General features: G+C 40.7%; 1 protein-coding gene across 4 annotated transcripts in view; it reads left to right on the plus strand.

Moving 5' to 3' along the window:
- The window catches only part of Tbl1xr1 (TBL1X receptor 1), a 146,257-nt gene that overhangs the window by 110,829 nt on the left and 21,035 nt on the right, over positions 1 to 14,393 (plus strand). For all 4 annotated transcript variants that reach the window (XM_028856460.2, XM_028856461.2, XM_028856462.2 and 1 more), the window contains 5 exons: positions 2,753 to 2,855; positions 10,807 to 10,952; positions 12,445 to 12,667; positions 13,220 to 13,352; positions 13,913 to 14,054. In XM_028856460.2, coding sequence (XP_028712293.1) covers positions 2,798 to 2,855; positions 10,807 to 10,952; positions 12,445 to 12,667; positions 13,220 to 13,352; positions 13,913 to 14,054 — 702 coding nt within the window. In that variant the 5' untranslated portion in view covers positions 2,753 to 2,797. The remainder of the gene's footprint in view (positions 1 to 2,752; positions 2,856 to 10,806; positions 10,953 to 12,444; positions 12,668 to 13,219; positions 13,353 to 13,912; positions 14,055 to 14,393) is intronic.

A 14,393-nucleotide genomic window follows, 5' to 3' on the forward strand; every position in this document is an offset into this window, starting at 1 on the left:
GATAAAGCCACATTTGGTGGTGCATTCCTATAGTACCAGTGACTTGGGATGTAGAAATCCCAACAGGATCACTTGAGCTCAGGAGGTTGATAATAGGGTACCACAGCTAAGCCTTCCCCATAAACAACAAAACCAAACAATAGTAATTTTATATTAGCTAGAGCTACTGTAACAAATCCCACTGATTGAGTGGCGAAAAGAATTCTGTTCTCAGGATCCTTGGTGGTCTAAGGTCAAGGGACCATTATGGTCAGTGTCTTCTGGGGCTCTTCTGTGCCCATGTATCCTTGATGTGTCTCAACTTGGGAACCAACCAAGTAAGACCCACATTGCTTTATTTGAACTTAGAGACCTTGAAAGACCCTGTCTCCATTACAGTCACATCGAAGGTGGGTCACTTCCTATGCACTTGTACACAGACTGTGTTCCTAGTTATGCTATTTTGGGTTTGGAGTTGAAAGGTATTATAAGCCCACCATGTTAAAGAGGTGCTGTTGCCACAGTATATCTTGTGTTCACAAAGTCAGCTTGGCATAGTGCGTCCTGTGACCCTAATGAGCAACATGGCCACAGATGAAATGATGACTGCTCATGGGTTTGAGAGCTCACCCCCCAGTCGGGATTGTGCTAGTAGAAGATGCTGTGTATTTCTTAGGTTTCAGTAGAGATTTTATAGTCTGTATGACATGTGCTGGTTGCCTTTGAGGATGTGATGCTATTTGTTAAGATAGCATTGTGTGTAAACTATTGCGATAGCGTCCACTGTTAATATAGATTGGTAACATGGGGCAGACCTCCTACTGCTGAGTTTCTTCATCTATTCACTGTGTCCTGCACTTCTAGTAGTCATCAGAAATTGGTATTTGATGCCAGGAGGTGGTGGTGCACGCCTTTAATCCCATCACTTGGGGAGGCAGAGGCACGTGGATCTCTCTGAGTTTGAGGCCAGCCTGGTCTACAGAGCAAGTTTCAGGACTGGCTCCAAAGCTACACAGAGAAACCAAAAGAAATTAGTATTTGAGTATTTGGAGTACATAGCCTTTTCCCAATATGCAAGTCTTGCCATATTGAGGTGAGGAAGATAACACTGAAAAGGAAATCAACGTATATTTAACCAGGTCCTTTACCTGTTGTTTAGCAAGGGCTCTGTATACCCACCCCACCTCCTTCATTTCCTTACTATTCCAAACTAATAGGAAGAAGTATGTATGCCATAGTAACAGATGTAATTAGCTACACTCAGAAGATTGAAATTAAAGGACTAGATCCTCTTCACTGTGCTATGGATGGTACCTGTGAGTCACCCATATTTTACATCCTTTGCCTGCTTAGGCACACTGCCCTGACTTGTATGCACTCAGCATTGTCCAAGTTGCAATGAACTAAGTGCCTTTTTCCCACAAATCAGGAAGGATCCGGGTGAATAGCCACAACCTTGTTGTGTTTGTCAGGTCTCTGAGGCTTGCTACCGTTCAGCAGGTTCACCTCTAAGTGAATGCTGCAGCGGCCTTTTCAGTACTGTTTCTGTTAGCACATTTAATCCACACACAGTACCACAAGTAGGTGGAAATCTAATTCTTTTCAACCCAGGAGCAGACCATTGGCACTTCTCTCTATGAATCAGGCTGGTTGTGTTGCAGTTACTCTGGAACATGTATGCCAGGATGTCCTTTCACCTCCATTTCTAGATCTACCCACTATGATAGGCAAGGGCCATCCATGTACAAGAGCCATGGTGTACTAGGACAGTTAGCACAAGCCCACATGTTTGATGCACCTTTATTCTGAATAAATACCAGCATAGATTTTTTTTTTTTAAAACAGGTCGATACACAATGGGTCAAATCCAACCCACCACCTTCCTCAAAAGGACCAAAATTAAAAGGATTTTGTTTTTTCCTTTCACTTAAAAAAAAATGTGCTGCGGAGGGGGGGGGACTAATATTTAACACAATAATTACTGTGAAATATAACCTTCATTATCCACAAATAAAGTCTTATCGGAACACAGCCATGTCCGTTTGTTTGCATTTACTGTTTTTGCACCATATGGTAACACTGAGTAGTTGTGACAGGCTGTATGGCTGGCAGAACCTCAAATATTTATTGTTTGGCTCTTACAAGAAGTTTTCTGACCTTTTTGTAAATTGTGAGAATAGATTTATGATTATATATACTTAAGTCATGTTGTAGTATGCTTCTTGCCCTACGCCACCCTATCCAGTAAGAGAGTGTGGCATTCTAAGAACTGTGTCCAGCCTCCTAGTTTTGCACATACCCAAATCATAAGACTCGAACACTGTGTTATGAGATTCTGAGATACAAGAAGCAAGTCTGCCAGGTGTGTAGACACCACAGCACCAGAGAAGGTGGCTGAGGCCTCCCTGCTCGGCGCTTTAAAGCTGTACCCTTTTTCAGGGACTGATGTTCTTGAGTCTTAAATCTTGCTTTTTGTTTTTCCTATTTAGGGATACTAAAGGGAGTAAGTTTTATATTACATGCAGTGTTGAAGGCCTTTGTGAATCTTTTCCTTTTCGATGGGAAGTTATCCTATAGAAAAATAGCACTGGCTATGTTTTGATTGTGTAAATCATTTTACCAGCTTTGGAAATCACTATGTTAATATGGCAAGGCAATGAAGAACCTTTGTTTAACATCATTTAATAAAATCAAATGTTTTTTTACAACATTGTTTACATTTTGTTTTAATATAATTTTACTGAGAAAATAATTAACTTTGTTTTATTTTTAGGGTTATATCCTGTGTTGTGACCTCATGGTTTAAGTGGGAATAAAGATGAGTATAAGCAGTGATGAGGTCAACTTCTTGGTATATAGGTACTTGCAAGAGTCAGGTGAGTACTTCTATAAAGTAATAGGCCTCAAATTCTTTTGCTATTCTCAAAATAATTTTTTTATGCACTTGAAATTTGTACCAGTCCAAACTGTTGAGCTCGTCTGTTTCTTCATGTCTGGACTGCCACTTTAAAGCTGTGTTTGCTGCATGGTTTAACTCTCTGACTCTTTCAAATATGACGGGATCATCTTGGGCAAATATTTATATAGATAACTAGCAGTTTGTCTTTTGATGCTCAGAGGTAGTTTTTAATAAGTAAGGTGTTATGAAGTGACATTATATATATTTAGTAAGAACTCAGATACCATCAACTTGGTAATGTATATCGCATGTACACAGTTAATTTTCCCACTTATTGTTAGAATCTTAAAAGCTAAATTAATATTTTTCAGAATATTTTCTTAAGTATTAACCCCAATTTATTAAATATATTTGATCTGAATTCTGATTGATGTATTTTGGCATAGTTATTAATATAGATCATTGAATGTGGTTTGCAATTAATATTGCGATATTATTGATCATCTGAGTTTTCTAGATAAAGAGATCAGATATAAGTAACACTGAGAGTGAAAATGTTGCTGGGTTAAGCAAAAAAATTACCGCTGTTCCTCTCTGAGTAGCTGAGAAGATGATGTGTGATAGAAAGAGTAGGGAGGGAAAGAGCTCAGAGGCAAGAGTAACCACCCAACAGAGTAACTGTTTGGAAGCTTTGGGGTTTGTTTAAACTGAGAAGGAAGACAGATTCGGCCCTCATGACTGTTCCAAACGTACCCCGTGAAAGTGTTTGCAACTTGTTATATAACACTTTGCTCATCGTGGAAAGGATTTGTTGAGGGGACGCCATGGCTTTCTCCTCTTGAATCTGACTGCCTGTCAAGCCACAATTTTGAAGCTTTGGGACAAGCAGGCAGAAAGCAGTATGGTGACAGCAGACCGGTGGACAGGGATTTGTTAATCACAGTCTCATTTGGTATATTGGAAAGGTGACTGTTTATGTCAAACCACCGGAACCTAGCATGCCAGCCACAGCAAAACCCATTGGCTGTAGAACTGGGTACTTATCTGCGTTCAGAGAGCTCAGCTTTGGTTCTGCCATTTAATGATGTTACATGATGTGATCATCTCTGGAACCGTGGGATTCAGTTCTGTCTATATGCACCGTTGATTTCAGGGTTCCTCAAGCCAGTCAGTTAAATATTTTAAGAAATATGCTATGTTGCTTGAGTTTTAACTTTTTCTCTTGAAGTGTCTAACATACACGCACACATGCACCTAGCCTTTTTACTCTTTACCATGTCACCTGGGTAATCAGTGAGTCCAGGAGATAGAGAGAGGAAGCCATGGCAGATATGCTTAGAGAACTAGTCTGGGAAATGACTGACTAAAGTGCCTGGTTTTGGCTCTCAGGAGAGAAATGCTTTAGGAAGCTTTGATTCTGTTTTGATAAATAATTGGCTTAGAAATAACATTTTTTTTTAGTAAGAACTTGTAACATCTGTTCCCTGAATACCGTGTTTAATGTTGACTAGACTGTGGTATCCATATCTAGAGGAAATGGAGCTATTTTTAGTCTTAAAATATTTTATACTATTATTAACACTAGAAAACATGATTTGTCCCAGAATACTAACTTCAGAGATGGGTTGCTTGGTGAAAGGGATGGCATCGTGATAGCTTTAAATATTCAATTGGGCTTGCCTTTCCAAATTGGCTGTCCCTTAAATGTCAAGATGAAAACAAAAGTATTATTTATCATTGGGCATTTATTAAGCTGTTGTAACTTTGTACGTATTAATTGTGTGCCAGTTAAGTTTGTGATTAGAAAGTTGCTGGGGTCCTCACCATTGAGCATTTTTAGGAAGCCAGCCAACCCAGTGCAGCAAATACCTCTTAGGAAATAATTTCTTCTTCCATTTGAGATAACTTAAAAGTTCAAAGCATTTGTTACATGGAAGTAAGGATTGACTTAAGTCAGTGTTCCTCTCATTAGTGTTTGCCCCAGGGTGTGAATTTGCTTGCCTTTTGACTTACCTGGCAAGCCTGTGCAGTAGCCATGCAGTGGTCCATGGTGAGTCATGTAATTAAGCCACACACAGAGTTCACTAGAGCTCACCTGGTTTGGATCTTTCCTACCACCCTACCCACATTCCGTTTTGTTTGTTGGGTGGGGGTGTTAAATCTTCCCTGGTAATTTCTTGGGAACTTTCTGGTATTTGTTCTTCTAACTGCTTTATTTAAGAAGATAAAATTTCAGCCACGCGGTGGTGGCACACGCCTTTAGACCCAGCACAAAGGAGGCAGAGGCAGGTGTATCTCAGAAGTTTGAGGCCATCCTGGAGCAAGTTCCAGTACAGCCAGGGCTACACAGAGAAACCCTGTCTCAGGGGTGTGGGTGGGGGTTGAGGGAAAGGCAAGATAAAAGTTTCATTTGGCTCCCTTTGTATGTTTGATTCTAGAAGTCTTCACAGATTTGACTGCACATGTTCAAGAGCTCTGCAACATTTCTGTTGATAATGAAATTAGTTCTTAATAGCCATGAAACAGATGCATCTTACGATTGACTAAGTAGAAATTGCAAAAATCAAAATGCACTTACTACTACTAAGACATTAAATCACTAGATTATGATGTTGGAAAGTCTTAGGAAGAAACCCCTCATGGTTTTAGAGCTTAGATTCATGGTGCAGTCCATCTCCATGTCATCCCTCCTGTACCCCACCCCTTACTTTTGTGACCTCTTCGAAAAGCATCAGGTCTCCTACATAGAGGCCACACCACTTTGTGATACAGTGCTTATCCAAATGATAAGTGGGCACCTCTAATCCAAAAATCTGAAATCCAGAATGCTTTGAAATCTACTATCATGTGATAACTAATTTAATGCAAGTAGAAAATTCCTCATCTGACCTTATGTTGACAGGACTCAGTTAATATACAGGCCGCACTAACTATAATGTTACAAAGAATACCTCTAGGTTTTCTGTAACAGGTGCTATATACCATAAATGAATTTGTTTAAATATGGGTCTCATCCCCAAGAGACAGTCTCATTACAGGCATGCAGATGTTCCAGGATCTAAAGTCAATAGCACATGTGGCCATTTCAGACACACAATACTGGGCCTGTGTTTTAGTTACAAGATCACCTATCAGAGCCCCCGTGTTACTCTTTTTAACTTAGAAAAAGTGATCATAATAGGTATAGAACAACTGGAAGGTGTTTAACATTAAGCTTCTGTACCAGTTCACCAGTCACAGTTCATTCATTTCTCTCATTTGACGGTTTTCTGTTACCCTCGACAGTGTTAATGTCAGGAACCAAACAACAGTGCAGTTTCAAGGACTTTTATACTTTGAAGTCAGTTTTTCTTATTTTGTAAGTGGAATGACCATATGACCATTTTGTATGGAATAGGAAGTTTCTGTTTCTCATTTCTAGTTTTTTGTTTGTTTGTTTTTGTTTTTGTTTTTTGAGATAGAGTTTCTCTGTGTAGCTTTTGAAGCCTGTCCTGGAACTTGCTCTGTAGACCAGGCTGCCTTGAACTCACAGACATCTGCCATCTGGCTTTTTTCTTTTTTGGGGGTCTAGTAATATTTTTAAAGACAAAAGTCCTTTAGAATAGTTGCCAGAGTATTTGCTCATTCTTAATCTTGCCCTTTTTTTTGTGTTTTATTGTTACTGTTGACACTGTGTGGCAGAAGTATAAAGAAGCATATATTGTTAGTGACTTTTTATATTTGCATAGTTCTTTGGAAAGCAGTATGGTGGTCATAAGGACATCCTTTAAAACTCTGTTCTCTCTCTCTCTCTCTCTCTCTCTCTCTCTCTCTCACACACACACACACACACACACACACACACACACACACACACACTTTGAGGGAAATTTTCCAAGGAGGAAGAAAAAAAAAACCACACATGGCAAAAGTCATATATACAGACATCCAATGTATGTAAGAGTTTTTACAAAAGAACATTGTAAAAGCCCAGGTGTTGGGATGAGGCATGAATGACTCCCTGGCTCAATGTTGTGATCCTGGTTAAATAGTTCAGAGGCTCTAATAATAGTCAGATAAACTCTAAACTAGTTTGAGCGAGCTTGTTTTTTTGTCTGTTTGAGGGTGTGGAGTATGCTAGAGATCAAACAAACCAGGCCTTTGTGTATAAGTATTCTAGCACCAAGTTTACTCCTCAGTCCTGAATTTAAGTTTTAAAATTTAGAGCACAGACCTGTGTATTTAGTGTGTGAGGGCTGTCTGTAGCTGTGCAGAATTGAACATTCTGTTAACACCTCAACACTGTCTTTTCTAAAAGGTGGGTCTAGAAGACACAGCTAAAGGAGTGTGAGTAGTGTGAACAGAATGCAATTTCTGAACATTACTAGCGTGAAGCTTAAACAGGACCTTGAATAAATCAACTTCATCTCCTTCCTAGGACACTGCCGTGTTCATTTAAGCTTAGCCTTAAGGGAAACAAGAGGTAGTTTGCTTGTCCAAGCACCCTACACCATAAACATGATATTCAAGAACCATTTTTCTTTTTCTAAAACTCTTGTCTTCTGTGCTTGCAGAGTTGAGTTGCCAGGCTTTGGAGAGCTCTTTCTCCTCTTAGTGCCCAACTTGTCCATGGAATGCACTTGCTTAACCAAGCAGTGTAGAAAAACAGTAGCTGTATGACTGACATACACACACACATTCACGCACACTCTGCCAGACTGACTTTTGACTTCCTGGTTTCTACCTCAGCCCCCTTGAAGAGCTCTTCTGCCTCCCATCCTTAGTTATCCTAGCATGCATTTATGAGGTACTGCTTATATCAGATGTACTTTTACCTGTGAAAAAAAAGGCTGCTGCTTTTAATAAGCCAGATTTCAACAGTTTGCAAATTTAAGCAATTCCCCTTGCTCCTGTGTAAATCGGAGGCTGTCCCTGAAAGAGTGTTTTCATCAAATGAATGGGAATTTAAGGGGAGCATAAACTTGGTTCAAGTTTTAGTTTTTTTTTTTTTTTTTTTTTTTTTTTTTTTTAACAAAGTCTATGGTGTTTCTGGAGTGACAGACTTTTTTTTACATATGCCAAAATATGTTATGGCACTCTGACTTAACAGATGATTAAACAGATAACTTACTAGTGTTTCCCAGAGTTAAAGGATTAATGTATTTAAACCCTTTCCTTGGCTTCCACATGGAGTAGTCAGTGTAACTGGTTTGGTTTGATTATCATGTAGATGTGTGAATTGTAAGATCACAGAAGCAACTGATAGGGGAGGGAAAAGAAGACTGTCAGGCTCAGAGGCATTGGGTAGTGGAGCATGGTGGAGGCTCTGGATGCCACTGGATGGGATTTCACAGCGATCAGTCACCATGCCTGTAGACTTAGTGTGTGCACTGGGAGTAGGGCTGCCCAGTGGAGTTGGGGAGGTGGAGCTGTGGAGAAAGGTAGGACTAAGTTCCAGAAATGGCTGTGTCTGTGCTGTATAGGTCTTTATTGTGATGGCCAAGGGGATTACCAGTAGGGGTGTGAAGTGATGCTGACAGTATTAAGTTGATTAGTCAGCTAGCTGAAGGACGGAGGGAGGGAAGGATTTAGGGCAGGAACAGTCCAAGCAGAAGATAAGGACAGGTGCAGAGAGAGAGTCTCAAGAGTGTACAGGTAGGACGGTCTGACTTGATAGTTGAACATAGAAGCCGAAGGAAGTGTCAGTTAGTGTACTGACCTCATGGTCAGGAAATGAGGCCTGACACTGAGTGACCCTGTATGAACAGAGCTAGAGAAGCCACTCCAGTTGAATGTCCAACCAGATGTGCTCACATGGGCCTTCCCTGGGTAGCAGGATGGAGAGGAGAGCCAGCCAGCAGCTGCTCTTGGTTGTCCCCTTACCTCTCTCTAGGACTAGGGAAACAGAATCTAGCCATGCCTCAGCTTTCCTGCTTAAAGCGCAGTTCTGCCCGTCACTGCAAAGCATTGCGTTCTTGGGCAGATCACCAAGCTTGAACCAGAAGAAAGTTGGATAGGGCCTGCAATCTGGTAGTTCTGCTGTATTCAAGGAGAATGTAGAGAAAACAGGTTTTACTCAGTTTATGTTCACAAATGAATATAACCACCTTCCCAATCCTGATGGTAAGACTAGTGAGGTGCCCTAGTATTTCATAATATGCCTGTTCCTCTTTCTCAGCCCCTAAGGAACAACTGAGCAGTGATGACTGCTGCTCTCAAGTGTAATCTTGCTGCCATATTTTGACTTTTCAAGAGAAGCAAGATGCAGGATGGATTTGAGTCCTTCCTGTGTCCTGTGACTGTTCCCCAGCTTTAATTCATAATACAGTGTAATAAAGATCTAATGTGCTTTCCAGAATGACATCTTCTATTTCAAAGTCTTCCCAAGTGGTACGTACCCCTACTCCATTTTTGGTGTGTTGAAGAACTTATTTGGGGACTGAAATCTCCAAATCTCTAACTTCACTGCTTCATGTCCAGTCATCTCTCCTAATGCCTCCTGGACTTAGTCTTGTCCTTCTGTGCTGGTGATCTGGAACCTACCAACCCAGATTCAGGAACTCAGAATGGTATCTTCCTCTCCGGTCTCATAGCCACATTTGCTTCAGCCATCATTGTGACTTCTGATTAAACACAAAATTCTTAAATGTGCTTAGTCACAAGAGAATCTGGGTGAAATCATGAGTTTACAACCAAAGTCTTAGAGAAATGCCTGTCTCATCTCTCCCACTGTGGATCATTAAGATAGGAGTGGTTAGCAGAAGTAAAAGCCTTGAGGAGAATCCAACCAGGTGTACCGTGAGCCTTTCCCAGCCACATGCTGTTTGGAAGTGGACAGCATTCGAAAACTTAGTAAACTGTGTTGGGATTTCACAGCGAGCAGCCACCCTGTCTGTTACTGGAGCTTCACTTTGCTATCTGGACTAGACTTGATCAAAATACGACGCTAATGTAAAGAGACTGATTATGTGAGTTTCATGCTTTTAAGAATTTTTTTTTTTAATTATTTAAGTTTTTGAGATGGCCTTTCTGTGGAGCCAGCCCTTGACTATCCTGGAATAGTGTTGTGTAATGTGCCTCTGCTTCCTGAGTGCTGGGACCAATTGTTAAAGGAGAGAGACTTAGAAACTGGATTTTCATTTTGTAGTTCTTTTCTTAAGCACTTGTTTAGATGAGTTATTACTGAGTGGTAAAATTAGTATTTTTAAGCAGTCCGTGGATATATAAAAATAATAATTTTATATAAAAAATTTAAGTGTTATAATTTGGCTTTTTATTTCTTTTGGTAACAATCTCATATAGCCCAGGTTTGTCTCTAGCTCACTGTGTAGCCAAACATAACTTTGAACTCTGATCTCCCTTCCTTCACCTTGCTGGCAGTACAGGTGTGCACCACTGCACACAGTTGATCAGTGCTGGGTTGGAGTCCAGGACTTCTTACATGCCAGGCAAGCACTGCTAACTGAGCCCCAGCTCCAGTCCAAGTCTGTTATCATTTTGCTTTGTTTTTATTTTTATTTTTACAGCTTGCATTTTGTTAACTAAGTCTTTTAAAGCCACAAAACATTGAAGGTGTTTGATAGTTTGTCCCTAAAATTTTAAATATACTACAGAAATATGACCTGCTACAGAAATCTTCATTTCAGTTTGTCTCATGAGGCAGTTGAGGGGTGTTGTTCTCAAGGCTTTTCAGTGTTTGCATTTGATGCATTTTCTTGATTGTTACTGTTGTTTAGGAAAACTGAAGCTGTGTAACTCAGTAGATGCCAGAAAATTACTACAAGTACATTGAGTTATTTGTTTAAAATCATATTTCACTTTGGCTGTCCATTTACAATTTCAAGTGATGGTATGTGATTATGAAAGATTACCAAGTTTTTTTTTCTCTTTTGTAATTTAATGTGAAGTTACTAGGAAGTAAATTCTCACATCTTTTCTTTTGCTTTTAGGATTTTCTCATTCCGCGTTTACCTTTGGTATAGAGAGCCATATAAGTCAGTCCAATATAAATGGTGCCCTTGTCCCACCTGCTGCATTGATCTCTATCATCCAGAAAGGCCTACAGTATGTAGAGGCAGAAGTTAGCATAAATGAGGTAAGACAGATGAGTTTCATTTCACATGTTGATTCTGATTCTTAATGTGTTTGTTTGTTCAGTATGTGACCTTGATTTCACTGGGTCCAGACAGATTAAGGTTATTGTTCCTAATGTACATCAGGTTGCACCAGCTGTGCATGTGGGCTTCTACACAGTGACTGGTGTCCCTAGGTTATTCCTTTGGGGAGGGAGGGAGAGGCGGGGGTGGTTATGCTTTAAGTAAACGCAAGGAAATAATTTTTAACACATAAGAAATTTTGCTGGCCGGGCGTGGTGGCGCACGCCTTTAATCCCAGCACTCGGGAGGCAGAGCCAGGCGGACCTCTGTGAGTTCGAGGCCAGCCTGGGCTACCAAGTGAGCTCCAGGAAAGGCGCAAAGCTACACAGAGAAACCCTGTCTCGAAAAAAACCAAAAAAAATAAAAAAGAAAAAAGAAAAGAAATTTTGCTGTGTAGTACCGGGAACAAATTGATGGCAAGGGGTTGGAAAGCCATTGTTACTTTCATGTATCCTTATGGAAGCCAATTATATATAATTGTTGCCAATTCTTGCTGCTCAGAACTGCATGTCTGAGGTTCATGTGTAAGTAGTATGTTTGTTTCAGGTATTGGCATGCTGCTGGTGCCTGAGGCAATCTTACTTGCTCCCTAATTCTATAAATCAGGTTTGTAACAAAGCCAAACTCATTTACTTTTGGACTGTACAGGTGGATACTGGGAACATGAGGTGCTGAGACAAGGATCTTACGGTCTTCAAAACACACGCCGCCTGCTCTTTCCTAGAAGTCTGTAGAACTTTGCTCTAGCTAGAAAGTTTAATATATATCCAGGATTCAGGACATGTTGAGGAATTCCCTTTATTTTTTACTTGAGAAGTGAACACGCTCCACCCCCAAACCCCAAAGTAAATGGAAGGATTTTAGCTGTTTAAAGCAGTCCAGTCACTTGTTGGTATCCTCAAGGATGGGTCCCACATTGCCACAGTTAGCACCATCTGCAGGTGCTCTAGACTTACACCAAATGGCAGTTTGTATATCACACACATCTAGATCACATACATGGTGTGATTGTTACCCTGTAATGTTTAAAGAAAACCAACGAGGAAAAGATCTGCCCTGGTTCTGTACAGGTACACTTATTTATTCCAGTCCTGGATTCACAGTAGTGATGGAGATGCTGCCTCCGTGTTTATAACCTAGTCTTCCTGTTGATGTTTTTTACTGGCAGCCTTCTTTACCTGAATTCTTTGTACTTGCATTTTATTACCTGTTTAAGCTTTTATGAGTGGCCTCTTAGTTAAGCAGGATCTAGTGAAACGTAGATGCTGTCTACATCTGCCTCTTGCAGTGCTCTTCTTCCCTTCCCTCCTTCCTGTTAAGGCTCAGAAATTACCAGTTTTTCCCCAGAACAAAGCCCTTCATTCTGTTAGTGGAATGCATGTCACCCTCAAAGCTGCATCTCATTTTTCTTTCCTCATTTTCCAACCTCAGGATGGCACCTTATTTGATGGCCGACCCATTGAGTCTCTGTCCCTGATAGATGCTGTTATGCCCGATGTAGTCCAGACAAGACAGCAAGCCTACAGAGACAAGCTTGCACAGCAGCATGCAGCCGCTGCTGCCGCTGCCGCTGCAGCCACTAACCAGCAAGGATCTGCAAAAAATGGAGAGAATACAGCAAATGGGGAGGAGAATGGAGCACATACCATCACAAGTAAGCTAAGAATGTTTAGAGACTCTCAGAAAACACTTTGCCTTACCAGAATGTCCCATTCTTAGAGCTGAAATGATACCCAGTGTTTACCTCTATCCCCAACTTACATCACACAATTCAGATTTTATACCTAAGGTTCCAAAAAGCTAAATTCACTGTATATTCCTTTTTAGATGTTTCTGAACCCCTTTTCTATTCTTAAATGAATTTAGAATCTGCATTTGATTTCTAGGTAATATTTGCAATATTCTCTGTTAAACATATAGTAAGGCTCTGACATTGAGGAATCGAGATGTATCTCATGTTATATGAATGATATCAGCAACCCCTACTGGCAGAAACTCAGAATCCTGTTGTTGTAGACTGCTTAAATCAGCCACTTTATCGTCTCAGCCGTGCTGAGGTTCACTCCTTTTTGTCCATCCCTTTTCTCGCTGCCACTTCCGTATCCACTTCTGTGTACATGAACACTCACACGGTTAAAACTAATACTATCACACTTGCTAGAAACGTGATTACCTCTGACAAAGACTGTTGTTTCTCATGATGCAGATAATCACACCGACATGATGGAAGTAGATGGGGATGTTGAAATCCCTCCCAATAAAGCAGTTGTGCTTCGGGGCCATGAATCTGAAGTTTTCATCTGTGCCTGGAACCCTGTTAGTGATCTCCTGGCATCAGGGTAGGTTTTTCAAAACAGCTTCTAGATGTTGGGTATTATTTTGTTTGGTTTTAGACAGGGTTTACTGTTTAGCTGAGGCTTGCCTTGAACCATTGACCCTCCAGAGTCCTGGGATTAATAGATGTGCTTCACTGTACAATGCCATTTAAGGTGACCTTACTGAGTGGAAAGCTGTGTATTTTTTTTATATTTATATATATATATATTTCACTTTCCAGAAACTTGTTGCTTCCTTGTGGTCATGTTGCCTTAGTAAATTAGTATTTTGTGTGTGTGTGTGTGTGTGTGTGTGTGTGTGTGTGTGTGTGTGTGAGAGAGAGAGAGAGAGAGAGAGAGAGAGAGAGAGAGAGAGAGAGAGAGAGAGAAAGAGAGAGAGAGAGAGAGAGAAGTAACTTTAGAATTACTTGGTAGGAGCTCTAAAATGTAGAACAGGAAAAATATTAGAAACATTTATGCCTGGTAGTCTAGTCTGCTTCTTATTCAGATGCTAAATGTATGGGTTGAATTCTGGAATGCTTGAGAGTGTCATGAGAATTTAAACCTGCGGTTGGACTTTGAAGGTCTGGAGACTCCACAGCGAGAATATGGAATCTGAGTGAGAACAGCACAAGTGGTCCCACGCAGCTGGTGCTCAGACACTGCATACGGGAAGGAGGACAGGATGTTCCCAGCAACAAGGATGTCACCTCTCTAGATTGGAATGTGAGTGCTCTCTTCTTGTTTAAGTGGTCTGTGAGTGAAGGCTCCATGTTCCTAAAGTCCTAATCAGAATTAAAAATACTTAGGAAGAGTTTACTTTTCACTTCGTATAAAAGTATTTTGATGTCCTTCTAGTCTAATACCTGCCCCTGCCCTCACTCATGGGCATATGAAAATGTTCTGCAGAGGGATACTCTCAGTACTACTCCACAGTGGTTACACCAGTGCTCAGGTTTGGGGTGGGCCTTTCGAAGAACGCTGGCTTCATCAGGGAAGGGTGATGCTCACCTTTGTTGGCACTCACACGTAGATAAGGGTCTCTTGTGCCTGGGACATATTTGT

Source organism: Peromyscus leucopus, chromosome 6 (genome assembly GCF_004664715.2).
Source record: "Peromyscus leucopus breed LL Stock chromosome 6, UCI_PerLeu_2.1, whole genome shotgun sequence".
Lineage (NCBI taxonomy): Eukaryota > Metazoa > Chordata > Mammalia > Rodentia > Cricetidae > Peromyscus > Peromyscus leucopus.